The sequence below is a fragment of the Parambassis ranga genome, chromosome 13 (assembly GCF_900634625.1).
Source record: "Parambassis ranga chromosome 13, fParRan2.1, whole genome shotgun sequence".
Classification (NCBI taxonomy): domain Eukaryota; kingdom Metazoa; phylum Chordata; class Actinopteri; family Ambassidae; genus Parambassis; species Parambassis ranga.
Window position 1 is genome coordinate 3547034 of NC_041033.1, and position 19029 is coordinate 3566062.

Here is a 19029-nt window from a genome sequence, read left to right on the forward strand (position 1 = left end):
TGTTGACAGGGCTGCTGCTGTGTGTTTGTGTTACAGCTGCTTCATTTACACACTTTAATAGTTTGTTTTAGTGATCCGTGGGTTTAAAAGTAGTCGTGTGCGCCGTATGGACACAGCCGTGAGCCGGACGCCGTTCAGAAATGCGGCGTTTTAACGCGGGCGCTGCAATATATAAAATATATAAATACACACACACACATTTGCCAGAAGCAGAAGCCGCTGTCCACTTCTGCATAGTTTAGAGTCATATATTTCTGTCTCTTGGACAGTTTTGCAGGGGTTTCTACTGTCAACATACTGACTTGTGGCGGAGTCGGGAGCTAACCTAGCTTATGTTCTGATTTACAAACAAGTTAGCAGCATATAGCTGTGTGCAGTTTTTTTTCTATCTCTTCTGAACATGTTTATGGGATTATCGCAGTCAAGTGCAAAGGAAAAGAATCTTCGGTGAGTGTTTGAATGAAGTTCGGTGGATCATTGTCTCCGGGCTGGATGCGCCTGGATGTCACCATTCATTGAAGGCTGTGCCGTGAACTTTTAGCCACGTACCGCTTTGGCTTGGAGCCCACAACTCTCAAATCCTGCAGGCTGGGTTTGTCTTTTTATAGACTCAGACAGACAGATTAAGACAAATAGTCAACCTCACAGCGTATCACACCTGAGGACAAAGTGCATAGTGAAGTTACTATGTCTCCTCATGAGGAGGGAGTGGATCACTTTTACTATTAATAATAACAGAATTTGTGGGGACTAGTGAAGGATTATCTTGTTTTTAGGTAAATGAATGGTTGCCAACATAAAACTTATCAAACATTGTTTACCCACAATGGTAAAAATGCAGGCAAATGTTAATTTGCAAAGGGAAAACGTGACTAAACTGACCTCATCCCTTCCCTTATTGGAACTATGAAACACCCCGTGAGACTGCCAGTAGCTGGCAGGACTTCAGCTGTCTGGCTCTGGCTGAGAAAGTGTCTCTGCAGTTGACGAAGGCTTCATAAACAAGCCAGTCCACCTGTTAATGTGTGTGTGGTTTGTAAACAGAAAGAAGGGCACCTGGTTTATGGTAAAGCCTGAGAACTCTGGTCATAACCAAAGCGACTGCCATGAGACAGTTTCTCATCCTGGTCTTCGGAGTTGTCTCTTCTGTCTAGTTGGCGTTTACAGTCTGCTGACCTTCGTCCTGATAATGAGTGACACAGATTCCCCACCCAGTGAGGAAGGGAATGCAGAATGGCAGAATGGCCTTGTGCTGTATGTTAGCAAACTGCACATGTAGACAAAAAAAACCAGAAGAGAGAAGTGTGGAGAAGTGAGCTAGTATGGACGGGATAGTCCTAAGGGGTCAAGCAGCTTAGAGCAGCTGACCTGTTGCTTCAAGGTTACCTGGAGGACAGGACCCCCCCAGGGCTCAGTGGCTGCCTGCAGCTGCTAACTCACTCTGCAGTGAGTTAGGTATTAGCACACTCAAACAGCTTGTTATAGGAGATTTTGGAGCTTTGAATATCTAAATTAGGAGCCTCTGTTTCTTCAGAGAAAATGCACACTGCAGAATATTCATGCATGGTCTGCTTCATTATTCCATTTGGCACAAAGCACACATCAATGTGCTGCTGTCAATACGTTTCTTTCCAAAACAGTTCTCCCACTTGTGTACTCTGTAGTGATACTGATTTAGCTGCAGTTTCCATTGGACTGATGTGGTGCAGATGTTTGTAGGCAATATTTTCCCTGAGTCCTGTGCTTCAGGATTTTTTTTAGTCTTGATGGGTTGGGTTTACTGTGATATTTCTGTTTCATGGCCTGACAGAGTTGTGGTGAATGGGGTGTTGGGTAAGTTTGTGGTTTTACCCTAAATGTGTTCCTGCTTCTACGTGGTGGTTAGGCATTTTCTGGCTTTTTTTCACTTTGCCTGTAAGCTCATGTAAATACACTCTGTAGGGTTTATTTTATTTTAGATAATGAAGATAATGTCAGATCAAGCATCAAGCATCGAGATGTTGGTGTACTGGTCGTGGCTTGCTCTCTGACTCTTTATCTGATCAAATACCAGCTGTAATTTTCTCCACATTGTCATGGTAGTTAGTAGATTCCTTCATGGCAGAAGGTTTTTTTCTCATAAGCCCTGCAGTAAAATACCAGAAGATCCCTTAAAACCAAATGATTTGAATATAAACAAACCTTTGGTGTACCCTGCTCTCTGAGAACTTCAACAGATGTGGGCTATGCTGTTGACAGGTTGAAGGTTCTTTTGGGCATGTAGTCTCTCAGCTGCATGTCAGGTGGATCCTGGGCGTAACCCATAGGACACACCTGACTGCCTTTCTGTTAGCCAGATCTCTAGCATCACCCCTACAACAGGAAAGACAGTCATGCACGCTTCACGAAGACTTGTGTACTTAAACTGTACTTTAGGAAATGCTCAGCGGGGCTTTATTTCCGCATGACCTTATAACATCAATTTTGTGGACTTCAGCAAATTGCACGGCCACAGGAAGTTTACACTTAACACAAATGACAGAAATGGGCAAAACATTGGCAAGGATTCTCAATGAGACGACCTTGTCACGCAACTGGCTCCTCCTGAACTGGTTAAAGAGGTTTCTATTTGGCCATACTTGTAGTCATACTTTTTTATTTTTATGGTAGGTTATGCTTGTCTCACTAGAAAAATGGATTATTATCCTTTTTATGTTGTGGATTTTTGATCCATATCAGGGACATTTAACTTGTATAGCTCCATGTTCAGACATAAAGCATACTGCTGTGTCTTGATCTGCATAGTTTAAAACCTGGCATCTGTGACAGATGCAGCCCAGGCTTTGGACATTCTGATAACGTTACGCCTAGATATCACACGTCTTATCCAGCAGAAAGGCTGATAAGGCCCTAATGTACCAGCAGTTTAAAGTGGATGCACGGCCTTTGTACGGATTCTCGGGTCAGACCTTTGATGTCTAATTATGTGTTGCTGCATTGTAAAGGACTAGGTTATAAAAGGTAGAATATATGACTAGAATTAGACTGAATTTATTGGTTGAAGCTTTCACTGTGTTTTAAAAAATGTTATTTAATCAGCTTTTCCTCTTCATGTCTTCCTAGAATATTGTGACATTTGAACAGTATATGGCTTTTTAGAGCTTTTAAATCACAGCACTCTTAATTCTCTCAGCAGTTCATTACACGCATTATACTGTTTTCCTTTCAGCTGTGGTTATGACAAATCTCCAGCAGAGGTGGATATATAAACAAAAGTGTCTGCAGACAGATGATACATGAACCCCCCCTTTAGCAAACTAGAGCAAGGAGACATGAGATAAATCAGAGATCAGGTCAAGTGATAATTAAATTGACTGAATAAAATAAGTTAGTTAGTCATGGTGGAGGTATGCGTGGGAGGTTGTTTAGATGATGACTACTGGTTGTGTATGTGGGAAATTGAGTCAGACATGAAAATGGGAATGTGTTAGAGACACTGGAGGGGAATGACTATTGATTTTGCCTTTGCCAGACAAGCAGTTGGAGACAGAGAGACACAGATACATGATGGGATGTCTTGTGTCTTAACCTGTCAGCATTTAAAAACTCTTCAAAAGTCAACTTTGTTTAGTTGCAGTGTCCATTTGTGCCTAAACATGAATATAAACAAAGTTACAAATATGAACATGAACTGACCAGCTAAAACTTGGTGCTTCACCTGACAGTAATAGAAAGAACCAAAGAAGGTTGCTGCAGAGGCACTTGTCATTTGTTTGCGTTTTTTTTTTTTTCACGACAGTGGATGTTGAAATTACTAGTGGCATCTTAGCTAGAGTTTACCTACTCTCTGGATTGTCAAAGGAGATTCGTGAGATTACAAATGCACACAAACCCATCTTGCAAGGCTTTAAGCTATGTGCCTTTGTTGTACCAATTAGCATCCTCCGAGGGAGTTGACAACAGCCTGCAAAAATACTTATTGCCTTGTTTAGTTTATTAGTTTATTTGTTGTATTTCCTCTTCGGTGATTTGTTGATTTGTTTGGTTTGATTTTGCTTGTGATAGATGATGACTAACAGATTAGTGTCCCCAGTGTGACCTAGTTAGTTAAGATTTTCCTGGTGAAAAGTCATTTGATGTGGTAAAATTATAATGCAATACCAGTCAAAGAATATGTTTCTTTTGGTTAATCGTGTTAAATGTAGTGAGCATTATCCTGTTGCAGCACCACTTTGCAGTCTCAACATGTTGTGACATAAGGACCTTAGTGCATCTTTGTGTCAGATGGAGTGTTAGAAATTGTGGAGAAACGCTCTCTGGCAGAATGGATGTAATGAGGCCATGTGTTTGGTAGTGAGTCAAAATTGAGTGTTACCTGTATGTTGATGACTCACAGTTTTATAGTGTGTGTGTATACAGTGTGTGTGTGCCTGGTTAGTTTTAGCCCACTGCTGTGGGCAGCTGTTTTCCCACATCCCAAAGCTGGCCCAGCAGTGCAGCGAGCCCCGCCCTGCTGGGAATGGATGTTATGAGTGACTGCGTCCTGCTTCTCCTCACTATTACAGCCTTGACTGCTGTGGGACTAGAAACCACCCTGGACATGAGTCAAGGTCCACGCCAGCTTCACTGCCATTTTTGTACATGCAGTGTGACTGCTTACGAAAACGTGGGACTGGGATGTCCTCAAGTGACTTGAATTTAAATGCTTGTAACTTTGCAGGCATCCATTAGTTTCTGAGCCTTAGCAACAAGGGAATGGGACAGAGATACAAGCACAGGATTCATTCATGTTTACTTACCACAGTGCTGACTAAGTCTCTCCTTAAGCTGTTGTACACATGCCCTTACCTGCATACGCTCAGATTAACCTGAATGATACCAGATAATTGATAATCCCATTTCAGCTGCTCCCGCACCTCTTCAGCTTGAAGAGCCAGGCCAGAAGGAGAGGAAGTCTGTGGGTGATTGTGTGTGTTGTATGTCTGTTTTGAGGACATTAGGTTGAACGAGGTTGTTTAATCCTATTGTTATATTTGGGGTATTTTACTGGAACATTAGACCACAGCTGTTTAGTTTTTCTAGAAACCATTTGGACATTATTAAAGCACTTAACTCCATGTAATTCATGTATAATAATAGACGAGGATAGGAATACTTCCCCATGTTAGTCATTCTATTTTCACCAAGCCTCCCACTCATTTTGATGCTAGGTGGCCTGAGGAGCAGGAACATGCAGGAACATTATCCCCATAGAATGCAAGGTGAACTGTGTAAACCTTTCCAAAATAGACCTAGGATGCCTTGAAATATGTCTTTACTTAACTGAACTTTAGCATCTAAATCTAAAATGTCTATGTTCACCGGATGCATCCTGTAAGTTGTCATCATGCATTATGTGTATTTGAAGTCCTCACAAACTGACGTCAGCGGCAGTAAATCATACTTGTAATGGTGTCTACTCTTCTCCTGTGTACCTGTGATTTTCCAGCTGCTTCCTAACTGTACTGTCAGCACTGGGACACACCCACCAACTCTGTGTTTGCTGCTATAACATCAGCAAAGGCAAATCTCAGTACTTGTTGAAACCAGGGTTCACACTGTGTGTCTCAGGACTCTGGAACATCTAGGGCTGAGCTCCTGACTGTGGAAATAATCCAAATAAATTCCTTAGCCATTCCTACTCAACCCCCTCATAAACTAAGATAAACCTTTTTTGACTATTTTTAGCTTGCTGGATATCTTTCATCTTAGCTAGATGTGTTCACATTGACAAAGTAAGTCACAGGTGGAGAAAGAACAAACGTGTTAATGATTAAATATCTCTGTATTTGCAGAACAGATTAAATTATTGCTGTGTTGGTATATTGCTCGCACACCAACCAATGTAGGCAGATTTTTCTCTGTGGAACAGGGAGTTAGCAGGAAGAAACTCTTTATGTGCACATTTCCCACTGCTTTGACTCTCTTGTTGACAACATAGCGTCCTTGGTTAGGGCTATGAAGACTTCCTCCTCACTCTGTACCTTTTCGTTAACCTTTAACTGAGTCTTTCCATGGTGCTTTGATAATGTCAGCACAAGCAGGTGTGGCCTTGGGCCTGGACAGAAAGAGAAGGAGTGAGTCATATAAAACAAGAGTAAGCATTAGCGGACGGGGAAGGTTAAATTTGAAAAAGTTACAATGTAAAAGCAAAAGAAACTTGTATGTGCGGTGTGAAGAAAACCTGTACCTGAGTACTGTAAGCAGTGTCTGATACTAAAGCTGTCTCTGGAACCTGCATGAATGCAAACAACAAAATAGATTGAAATGGTTGCGTGGTCTGGTTTTTGATGTCTAACAAAGATTTCTGATCAATATTTATTCTTTTTTTGTATGCCTGTGTGAAACCCCTGTGCTCTTTCTTATGGCCGGTTTACACTGTGCGATTTTGGGCTGTCCCAGACGAAAGATGACCATCGTAGGAGAATCGTGGAGATATCTTTCGTGGAGATTGATAAAAATCGCACAGTGTAGAGAGGCCATTACACACCTGTACTCCCTTTTTCTGCACCAAATTAGTTAGGCCTTAGTTTAGGTGGTTAATACTCACCTGTTTGCAATCAAATCCACTGCTGCTCTGTATCTTCGGCTGTAAAATTGTCATAAAAATGTTAAATCATAAAACCAAGTGTCATGCATTCCATTGTAAAGAGTTCAGTTTTTTGGTGGTAGTATTGTTGGTGGTTTATCATTTCATTATCATTTTTGTTTCCTGTGTAATGCTCAGTGGAATTATCATTTTTAGCCATGTCAGATCTGTAGGGGTTGTTTTTTCAGGCTGTTTAACACTGATCCAGACTAAGTTTTTTAAAATGACCAGCCCTGGTTTTAATGGTACACAAAACTACGGAGCCCATAAAGGCACATCTGCAAAAAAAAATAAATAAATAAAAATACAGCAAAATATGTGTATCTCGTGTGCACCAGATATTATCTCGTACATTTTCCAAACAGTGAATGAAAGTGAATGACTTCAGACGAGCTGTCAAACCAGTCATACAACAAAACATAACTCTTTCTCAGACATACTGTCTTCTAATCTGTGGGATTATTCTCAAAATAAATGCCAGCACACCAATCAGATTTATGGAAAAATGTGCTTATTTACATGTAGTCTCTGAAGATTTTTGGAGCCTCACCCAGTGACCCTAAGTGGTATTGCACTACCATAGCTTCAATGTATGTCTCTGTAGTTGCTGCATGCTTAAACCCAGCAGGCGACAGGGATTTCATAGTTGTTTTCTAATTAATGTTCAGTATTTCTGTCCTCATCACAGCTGTTGTGAACCCTCACATACTCCTACAGCCCGACCCAGTTTAACTATGACATTTACTACTACAGTTGGAGCAACTGCTCACTTAAATGTGCCTCCAGTGGATTTTGTGGGTGTGGCACTGGTGTGATAGAGGAGAATCCTAGGATATTAGACTGCATGTAAATGAAAATCTTATATATTCATGTATTCATATAACTATTTTCCAACTTTTTTTTAACTTCTTTAAAATCAGTGGCAAAGATTCCACATTTATAATATTTACATGAATAAGGATATAGAGTTGCTGATGACATTTCCCATGAATCACTGCAAGTAAATTAAATACATTTACAAACCATTGCTGCTTATGGTACTGTGGTATGGTACTGTGTGATAGAGGCTCTCATCATCTTTACCATGTTGTCATTGTCTCCCACTTGCTGCTGGTCACCCACCCCCTCATTCAGAGAATGCCTCTCTCTGTTTCTATGTTTGTCTCTCAGTCTCAGGAGACACTAGTCATGTCTGGCTATGTAACGTTTCATCATCATGGGGATAACTGCAAGAATGGTGTACTTTCCGCAAGGGTTGTGTAGCTGTCTAGTGACTGTAAGCAAATGATCTGCAACACCCTGGTACGAGTGCATGTTGCTCCTAACTCCAAAAATTAGAGTTTGATGTAGCTGAAATCACAAATCAATGTAGTCCGTGGAAGACTTAGTATACCACCAGGAACCTCTGTGCTTGTGTGTGTGTGTGTGTTTTGTAGCTCAGCAGCCCAACCCTTGGTAATAAATCTCAGAGGAGAAGATTCTGGAGATGTTGCAATGAACTAAGGGTGACCAAACTGCTGAGCTATCCTCTTGTGTTCAGAGGGGGTCTGTGTTAAGTTACTGTCTCCAGAGATCACTCTTGGAGAGTTCAAATTGTTTGCACATAAATTGCCAGTCATTTGTCTTGTTTAATGATAGGTGCATGCTGGCATGTCAGCAGCACTTAATTAGAAACCGGTGGCCTCTGAGGAGACATATATCCAGACTGTCACACTTTCAAAACTTTCTCTGTCACTTTTTTCCTCTCCCCAGCGCTCTCGTTCTCTTGCCCCATTTACCACTCCTGTGCGCAGACAGCTGAACACTTCAATGACTCCTGCGTGTTTGTGTGCATGCAAGTTTAGCGGTAATGCCAGCTGATGGGAGTGCTACAACATATAGTAACTGTGCTTTATCACATGCACCACCAGGCACGACATGAAATAGAAAACAGGGCAGGATTCATTCTATTTGCAATAATCATCTGGCTCTGTTGTGTCCCACAACTCAACTGCTATTAATGTCTAATCAGCAAAAAGGAAGTGCTCTGAGTAAACAGGAAATTCACTGTTGGGAAACTTAGCAACGTAGTCCAAGCTGTGATAACTTTATACAAATACTCTGAACTGAATACATGTTGATATGCTTAATTTTCTTGCAATCACTCAAATTTGATGAAATACTTCCTCATTTGCTTCATGAAGACTAAACATTTTTGACTTGATGTCGTTTTCTGTACTGCATCCATAAGAGCTCAACGTAGTGGTAATTAAAACAGCACATGCAAACAGACAAAACACACCAAACACTAAGAAAAATATTTTCAAGTCTGTCTTGGTTTGTTTGGTTGACCTGTGTTATAGTCTAAACTGCAGGGACGCAAGTCAGCATTGTTCTAATCTGCTGCTAAAACTCTTCTCCATATAAAGCCTGTTGGGTATAAATAATACCAAGAAGCACTCTATCTATGGGAGACAGTAGATAAGAGAGAATAGAAAAAAGGTTGATTGGAGAATTGTATAGAAAGAGACCGAGTAGAGTGAATAAGGAACGGGGGTTGTGGAGGCAGAATGTTCTTATATTTTGAGTTCCTTCCCAGCAAGTTACTACCTGCCCTGTTGTTGTTGGAATGGCCTGTTGATTGTAGGAGAGTAACGCGTCTCCTTCTGCATTTATTCAGCTTCTATACCTGTAGAGGGACCAGTTGTGTGCTGTCAGTCCTCACTTTGTGCACAGGGTGTGTTTATGCTTCAGACTTGGGTTACAGTAATTATCCCACCGCTTCCCTTTAGTTCTTTATCATAGATATTTAAAGTCCGCTGTGCTTTCACTGTACTGTAGAGTAACCGGAAAGTATTCATCTGTTTTAGGTTCTAGAGTTAAATATGTTTGAATACTGTAAATAGGGTGTATTAAAAATAACAGATTCTATCCTAAACCACAGATTTTAAATGCATACAATGGTTCATAAAAACACAAAGACTTATTGATCTCTGTGAACCAATGGTCCCTCAATGCATCACTAGCAATGTGGGATCTCAATGGACATTTAAACCTAATGTAAGTTCATACACAATAATGTTTCCTAATCAAAATCACCCAATAATAGCCTGTAAGCTCAAACACTCCTTATTGCAACGTGTAAGCCTTGAATGACTCACAACAACTCAGCAAGAATCTGCAGGTTTACTACAGTTGATGTGGATTATAGAGTAATTGAGGTTGTAAAAATGCAAATAGATACATCTAAAGGATGTGAAAACCCTTATATTTCACAGACTAGCAACCCTTGTTTGAATGTGAAAATATATGTATATATGCTATGCATATATGTTGATGTTTTTTATCAGCACACATTCACAAAGAAGGTCATCTCTGCTTCTAGCCATCATCGTGCTGGACTTTTTATTGCAGTGAAAAACAAGTTCACACTAACTAAAAATGTAAGGAGTGAAAAAACCCCAGACACTACTTGGAAGTTCCCGTGTGCCTGATTAGAAATCAGACACATAATGAAGGCATATAAATTTAAATATTCTTAACTAAACCTCCAATAATGTATGTAAGGAATTGAATTACAATCTTTATGAAGTGTGACCGCTGTAATTGACATTTAGTGGTGCGCTAACACTGGTTGCATTGTACTTGATTTGGACTGTTAGGAGTTAATAGTTTTTCTTAAAAAGCCTGAGATATTGTCCAGAATGGTCACTGTATAAAGTACAGAACACACAGCAGAAACCCTGACTAGTCGTGTTGGGAAAGCACGTACTGTAACTATGCCTCGATTCTTTTCACGCCAGTAAACAGTGACAGTGAGCTGTTGTGCACAATCCCAGGACTCTTTAACTGGAGCAGCAAGCTGAGCCATCTTTAGCCCATGACTGATCAAAATGCTCCCTTTTAAATAGAATATCTTACAGTATGGATGGAGGCCATTTCTGTAGGCAGATTCCCCTTTAAGCAACAAACCTGTTGACCTCACACAGTGCCAGGATAACATCAGCACCAACAATAAAAGTCCCAAGCTCAAAATAGCAGGTTAATTTAGAGCAGTGCTTTATAGCTGGAGCCAGAGGTTATCATCTGTCTGACAACCCAGTTGAAGAGGGACTGGCATCTTCTTGAAGCGGATTACTTGGACACAGAGCCTTCCTCCTCTGTCTTCACGGAGGACGCTAGACACTTGAGGAAATGCCTGCATGACCAAAGAGCTGCCACAGTGGAAAAGTGGGTGTGTGTGAAGGACAGGGAGTGTCTCCATATTTGGTGTGTGTGTGTGAACCGAAAAAAATAGCTGCAGCCCATTTTCCCTTATTAAATTATTCTCAAGCCAGCCGCTCTTTTGTCACTTGACTCATATCTGCTCATCATCCTTCAATGGCGTGGTATATATGGACCCACACTCACACATTCCCACTGTGGTGATTCATTTAACCCACTTTAAGTAGGCGGCGAGGAGAATGAAAGAGGAACAGCTCGAGTGGGAACCCCCTTGTGTCAATATAGTGCTGGGCCATCATAAGCTGACAGAGCGCTAGCTGTAAACACACACCCTCACCCACACTCTTTAATATCTTAATTCCTCCTTACTGTGTCACTTTCACCATCTGTCACCAGCTTCCTGCAGTTCATCCTCTTTTTTTTATACTTCTTTTTCATCATAATTTGCTTTCTCTTTTCTGCCCGGTTGTTTCTGCTTCTCGACTCTTGTTTGCCGCCCACATGGCTTGCATTCTTTCACTCTGACATCACAACCACGCTGCACTGCCATTTTTTTCTTCTTCTCTCTTTTTTTTACGCATTACGGCCCTTTGCCACTCCTGGATCCCCTAATACCTTCCCCGTTATCACTGTATTTCTTTAAAATGACATGTCAATGTCAAGTCAATGCAGAACTTGGTATATTATGCACCATTGTCGATAGTTTTCAAGAACCTGAGTATGAAAAGATTGAGCAAGAACAAGGCTGGAGCTGCGATGGAATGCCATGTCTGGCTAATGTCTAGATTTTATTTTTATTGATGTGTTTTGGACGAGGGCTAACAGCTTTACAACGACTTAAAGCAGACATTTATTGGTTCAAAGGATTTTCTGTATTCAATGATTTGTAGCCACTGAGTTAGGGTTTGATCCTCCTCTGGTTTTTGTCTCACACTGACAATTGTACTCCCAAGCAGAGGAAGGCCAAACATTCATGTAATGACTTCTATTAGAACCAATTACAAGAGCTGCTCTGCTGTAATGAAAGAACCTGTGGAGTGTCCGGAAAAAAGCCAGGTCTGCGCTGAAACAGTCAGTGAGTAGCAAGGAGGGGAATGAAGGATCACCCTAAAGTTCATTTGTAACGAGTGATGTTTAGCTTTACCTTACTTTAGTCTTTACTTCTTTCAATAAAAAATGTACATGCTAAGGTTCTGGTAGGTTCCCCTAATGTTCCTCAAGTTCCCCCTTTAGGTGTGCTCATTAACACGACTAAGAACTCAGCTGAATAGTGCAGACATAATGGTTTTGTTTAAACACCAGCCATAGCATAATTCTGCCCGTTGGGATGGAGGTTTTATATGTCATGTAAAGTGATTCTTGAGTACACTGTAATGGAGAAGGGTGCGGTCATCAAATTGACTGTAGTCTGTCTGGTGGAGGACATTTTTGCAGAGAATGTTTGTGTTTCGGAGATCTGTTTTCAGAACGTTTTTTGCTGTCTGCTACATTACTGTTCAATTCTGGGCTAATCTCCTGGCGTCAAGGATGATTCTAGTTTATGGTACTATTTAGCAACAACTGGTCCCAAGTGGCACTGCTGATGTTGTAGCCTATATATCAACATCCTCAATGCCTAGGATTCATGAGGGTGATGAAACCTTTTACAGCATAGGCTGAAAATGAGCTGTGCAACCTTGTGACTGAGGGTGTGCTCAGCATGACAAGGCAGCACTGACACGAGAGAACTCATCCCAAAAGCAGTAGTAGTAAAGCTAAAATATATGTAACAGTTCAAACCTTGAAGATGCTTCTACTGCTACCTGCTAAAATTATATTATGAGGAACATTTTATTTACATTCCAATTTGTTTTTGTGTATTCCTGAGGTTATGTTGTATGTATTTTATTGCTATATATACTGTTTTATACCATATTTTATATTGTGTAATTAAGTGCCAGAAACTGTAGTTGCTCAAGTAGCCTCTACTTGGGGATGAGTCCAAGACAAAATTTGTTTCAATCTCTAAAGTTACATTCTTTTTTTATGGTACAGTGGTGAAACTTTATATCACTTCACTGTTTATTTTATGAAGTCTGCAGTTCATCGTATGAGTAAGTGGCCGTTGCATTTGTTAAATAAGGAACGTGCATGAAAGCATGTCTCATGACACAACATCACAGATCGGCCTAATTTAATTGATGATGATGTGATGAGTCTTGGGAGCACACACACACACACACCAGTTCTCTTTTATTAACATGAAGCGACTGCTGTAGGTGTCACATCTGGCAGTAGTTGTGCTAATTTTGTTGTAATTTTCCCTCCACTGATGAATGAATGAGCACAAGACAAGATGTCATGTGGTAATGTTAGAAAGGAAAGATTACACAACATTACAACATTACACTGTCTTCAGCCGGGCTGGCTAAAGCTGCACGCAGGAGAGAACAATTTTGCACATACTACAGATCGCAGTACAGTACAGCTCCATATGAGCTCCTTATAAATATGACTGATTAGTGTGCTAGGTTGTTACATGACGACATGTTCCCAAGACATATTTTTGGACTGCACGGGCAATGCATGGAGAGTGGAAAATGTCTATAAATATCCAAGATAATTCTGAACAAACTTTGGTGAAGAGGAAGTGAGAGAGGAAAGAAGAATTTAAGGGGAGGGCAGCAGAGGAGCTAGAGGGAGTGAGGGAAGAGGGTGCTCGAGGGGGAAAGTCAAGTTCCCATTTCTGATTTCCCACGGAATCAGGATCACATGTATTATCCTGAAAGAAGGCAATGGCATCTACATTCCTCCTCCAGTGTTGTGTGTGATATTAGGCGTTTGACAAACAGTGCAATCATTAACCTTTCAGTGACACAAGGCCTGGACTATAACCACAGGCTGTATGTCATAAATACAATATATTTGATCCAGCTTACGACCATCAGAGCCTGTATTTGAAAAGTACCGATGATGGTCAAGTGATGGGTATAAAACAATGTTTGTAGTGTTTCCATGGCTTTATAACCCCTCATTGTGCATTTACGACACATCATTTATAGATTCAGGGTCATAAAAGTGAGGCCGAATATGTTGTAGTGTATCCTCTGATAGTGTGTAGGAGTAAGAGGCAGTATATATCTGGTGCCAGTGGAACACTAAGGCTGACAACCATACATCTGTTGTGCTCTTGTTCTAGTTCTTGTTCTAGTCTGTGTCATGTTCACTTGACCGGGAATCTTCACTCCTTTAAGTGCAGTGTAGTAGACAGTGTGTCTAAAAGGTGGATGTTAAGGGGTTAAAGTCTGACAACTGAGCAAGATACTGGTGGTCAGATACAGCCCCTCCTCCCTCCAACTCGGCAGAAATATGCAGCCTCAGCATGAGCCTGCAGAAACACACACTGAGGCGCACACCTTTACAGTCCCTGCCAAAAATCTGCCCCAGCCAGACATTAGCACACTTGAATAAATGATTGAATCTATTGAGATATGTTGTTTAACAGCTCTAACCCACTATCTTTGATTCTATCTATGGCTGCTGTCTGTCCAGGGTGTTCTCACACTGTGTTGAGAGAGAGAGAGACATACACAGAAAGTGGGGGTAAATAGAGAGAGAGCACGTCTGGAAAACATTACACAGATTCCTGCAGCAGGGGCTCTGATTATACTGGCAATGAAGAGATAGAAAGAGAGAGAGGAGTGAAAGAGGAGATATCAGACAAGCTGTGCAAAGTTTAATGTGTCGTAGACACTGTTAGGACCACAACAAATGTGTGTGTTTTCTTATGTTTCCCCCGAGCATTCAGGTAGATTGAGTTATGTCCAGGTTTTTGATGCCTGCCTGAAGTGAAAATCTGCTCTTTTTATATAAATTGCATGAAGGTGACCAGTAGAGGGCAGTGTGGAAGAGAAAGAGCATCTTCCATTCTATTGTGTGTTCTTCTACATTGTCCCATGATAAGAGAAGTTGTTGGACTCCTTGTCTTTGAGTGATCCGACTGTAGTCATTATGGGCGGTGATCGTAAATTAACATTCTTTTTTTTTTCCTTCAGGTGATCAGTTTTTGAAAGGAAGCTTTGTGCTAGCTGAAATAACCTTGAATCTTTCTTTTCTGTGTTAAGGAGATTCGAGGGAAAAGTAATTAGAAGCATGAATAGAAAGCCCTTGGCCAAGTTGTACCTCAGAGCTGACTTAGGTAAATGGAGATTTGAAGGCAGTTCAGATTTCCTTCCTACCTGCCTTATTAATTCTCTCATTCACTTTTTCCTCCTTCCCTTCTTGTCTAACTTCTCTCTACTTTTCCAGCAGCCCCTTCTCTTCTTTTAACGTCACGCTTGGTGTGTGTAGCAGGCATGGATAGCTTTGTTAGAATTGGAGATTGTAATACAGAAACCAGCAAGCACTGATTCTTTGGATTTATGGACGTATTCTCTTAGATCCTCAGGAAGGAGCGAGTCATCCTAATGAGGCCTATAAAATCTGGCTTTCCCGCTGCTACTCTGCTCTTTGAAGCTGCACCTTGTAGCCTCTTCCAATAAAAAGAATGCATGTTTTTGCCAGTTACTGACTATTATTATTTATTTAAAAAAAAAAAGTAATTTCACAGGAGATGCTTAGCATGAAGACGGGTAAACACCAAACCCCTGTGTAATTATTTAAAATAATAATAATAAAAAGGTTTTACCATTAATAACCCCAAATAATCACCACGTCGGGCCAAGAATCATAACAGATCTTGTCATCATGAATAGCCTTGGATATACAGTTGTTTACCTTTAGACTTGTCATCTAAGTAAAAGGAGCCACCAAGCCTACTATATAACTGTTAACAAGACTAACAAGTGATTCCAGGAGTCAGGTCACCATCGAGCTTCCAACTAGTTCTTGTTAATGTCTGCATATTAGCCCAGCAAGTGTAGTGGAAACTTATCTTCCGCTTTGTTCTCAGCAACACACGCCCATTGCCTGTAAGATGTCAGTTGTTATTAGTGTTAACAAGCAGATGCATTAGACTGCTGAGGCCTTTGATCTGCAGTGTGTGTGTGTGTGTGTGTGTGTAGCACTGGTCTGGAGTAGTGACCCTCCCCTGTAATGATATTAGGCCAATGATTCCTTGTCCATGCATGTGTTTATCATGTATACATGTTCGTGTGGGTGTGTATGAGTTTCAGCTAAATGTGCTGAGCATCCTGAGCTGTGTTTATGACAGTGTGTCTGCTCGCCTGGTTGCAGCTTGTAAATCTCATAGTGGAGGAAGAGAAAAAAGGCAGGAGGGAAGGAAAAGGAAATTCAGACTTAAATAGTTGATTATATTTGACTTGATTTGCTGCGCTTCGATGTTTTTCTTCCTCACACTATCACCCTTGGGTGCATACACACACACTCTTTGGCATCAGGACACAGTTTTCCTTTCTTATTCTTTTTTCTCTTCAAGTGTTGTTAGGACCAGGTATGTTTGTGTGCAAATGGTGGCGGATGTATAATGACCGTCTTTCCTTATTTTATAAAGTCAGAGAAAGAAGCATGTTTTTAGTGCATTAGTATCAGATTGAGGTGAAGCCAATAAGGGGGAAAAACAGTGAGAGAGGGAGAAAAGAGGAGGGGGTTGTCTGTCACCCAACACAGGGACTATTTCCTCTGAAGGGAGGGAGAAGAAAAGTGGGTGAACGAAGGGAGCGACTGAGAGTGAGGTGTGTAAGCAGCAGTAAGAGGAGAAGCTATGGCAGCTGGCTCTCAGGACGGAGGGGAGAGCTTCTAAAAACAAACTCTCGGCTAAATAGTGGTCGTGGCACGGCGCTGGAGGCCACATTCTTATAGCGGGACTATCTAAGTGGTGGGAAACGCAAAACCCCTGTCCACAAATCACTCGAGAGCAGGGCAGGAGCCATGAAGTACAGACCTTTGGTAAGATCCAGATATGTGTGTGTTTAGCAGGAAAAAATGCTTTAAAACTCAGAGAAATCAGGAATCACCTTTTATGGCTTAGTGTTAACCTGTCAGGTTCGGACATGCACTGAAAGGTAAGATGGATTAAGTTTTGAAGTTGAAGGTGGAGTGTATAGGAGTGGTAGAGGGAGGTTTTTAGAAGTTGTGTTGGTAATACAGTGGGATTTAATTGTAGAACAACCTTGACAGTGTGCTCCTGAACTTCAAGGACACAGGTGAGGAGAGACGCAGGTGAAAGGGAAACCCTGCAGGCTCTCTTGTCTTGTTTTTTTAATCTGTCTCCACCTTGATGATAGCATCCTCACACATCATCTCTGTATTTGTCATGCTAATGTTAGATCTATTTGATATCTGAAAAGGTGTGCCCTCATCCCTGTGTAAGTGTGTGTGTGTGGGTGGGTGCACTGCCTCAGGGCGAGGCAATCACATAGTGGTGTTGTGTGGCCATGTAGCATTCTTTGGCTTTCACTGAAATCTAGAGTAAGGATGTGTGAGTTTTAAAATTTCTGGTATTTTACTCATGATTAAAAAAAGTTGGAACCGACTTGTATCCAGAATTGTTTGACCGATTTCACAAGCTCTCTGCTTGTCACACTCTGACACATTTACCAGGAAGGTACAATGCAATGAGAGATTCCTGCCACAGTTGTCATTGTTGCCTGCAGGGCATCTGACTGCATTTCACTGGATAGTTTATGCTGGGCTCGCCTCACTCTCTTCTGCTAGTCACATCTACGTTTTGTTATGTTGTAGTAACAATAAACTTTGACAAGTACAGGTAACATAGTTTGTTATACCTGGAATACACCTAATGACTTGAAACCTATTTTTCCATGGAGTATCACTGGAGTCGGGTAAGTTAAATAGCTCCTAAATAATGATACAGGACTGCATGTATAAGATGTTTTCAGTGTTATCAGTAGTTTTATACGCTTCTGCTGTGTACTTTGACCTTTTAGCAGAGCTAAAGAGCTGCACATGGAGCTAATAGGAATGCAGGAAAGTAGTAACCTTCTTAGGGGTTTTGGTGGGTCCTTAATGAAGGAGTGACCAGACATGATGTATGGAGCACTCCCACATCCCACAGGTTGGGTTGATTTGGCCCACATGTCTGCAGGAGTTTCAGTAAACTTGCCTCACCTGTCTGACAACCTTACACAGCTCCCTCACTATCTCTTTAGACTGAAATAAACATGCTGCTTGCTAAGCCTGTAGGGGTGTTGCCATGGCAGTAATAATAAACATGTCAATAAGGTTGGATGTTTTCACTTTCACCTGAACAAACATGTGTGTATATGTATTCTATCAATCTACCAAATCATGCTGAAAGTCAAACTTGTTTAATAGAGCCTGTGGTTGACTTGTGTCATGTAATCCCAACAAAACCAGCAGAACAGCATCATCTCATGCATGGCTGGCTGTTGATGTTGCAGCGGGCATTATTTTGGCCTTACTATATTTTCACTTTCACGTCTCAGAAATACATCTTCACTGCATGTCCCTTTGTTTTTACCAGCTAGTGCAGAGCAGATGGGGGAAGAGGGGAAGAGGATGCCGTGCCAGGTGACTGATTCATTGTGGAAAAATGGAGAAAAACAAAATGGGGCAAAACATTCTGCGAGTAGCTAACTTGCTAACAACCACACACCTCACTCACTCATTTGGTTGTCATTACAGAACTTTTACAAATCACATGAAACAGCAGCCAGTAGAAAATGTTTTTTTTCTTTACTTGCTGCACTTTTCTGTTTTTGCATATTTAACCTGAATCATTTACATAGGCAAATATTTGAACTCCAGTTGGTTTAAGTGTTCCCTTTGTACTGATTTGATACTGGAACGTTGAATTCCAACTAGTCTGGGAATGACACAGTACACAAGGGCCTACTACTCTTCTACTGTGTACATTTATAAATATGGAAGAGATTGTTTTTACATGTCATGGACCAACACATGATCATTGGTGTCAGCAGTACTAGTGTCTTAAAGTTCTCTTCATTATCCATCCATGCTTTCATCCTGTGAGCTGTATGGTGCATTGAAAGCAGTGGGTTAGATGAGGTTTACATAAACAGTGTGACATCTGAGCTCTGTGAGCATGCCCAGGGCGATGTAAAGGTCAAGGAGAGAGCTGCTATTGTTCACAAGCTGGCTGGATGATCAAATCCCTCTGCTTTCACTCCCTTTCTCTGCTTCTCTTGTATGTGGTCGCCTGTTCAATCTGTCATTTGATAGAAGACAGAGGCAGTGAAGGAATAAGAAACATAATTAAAATAGTGTCTGTACCACTC

At 41.1% G+C, this 19029-nt stretch overlaps 1 protein-coding gene across 3 annotated transcripts in view; it reads left to right on the forward strand.

Annotated features, from left to right (window-relative positions):
* LOC114444352 (unconventional myosin-Ic-like) overlaps positions 1 to 19029 on the forward strand; it is a 45003-nt gene that overhangs the window by 3688 nt on the left and 22286 nt on the right. The window contains exon 1 of one of the 3 annotated variants that reach the window (XM_028418825.1): positions 16528 to 16696. The exons of the other annotated variants lie outside the window; for them this stretch is intronic. Coding sequence (XP_028274626.1) covers positions 16679 to 16696 — 18 coding nt within the window. The 5' untranslated portion in view covers positions 16528 to 16678. Of the gene's footprint in view, positions 1 to 16527; positions 16697 to 19029 lie in introns of those variants that run through there. 3 annotated transcript variants of the gene reach the window in all.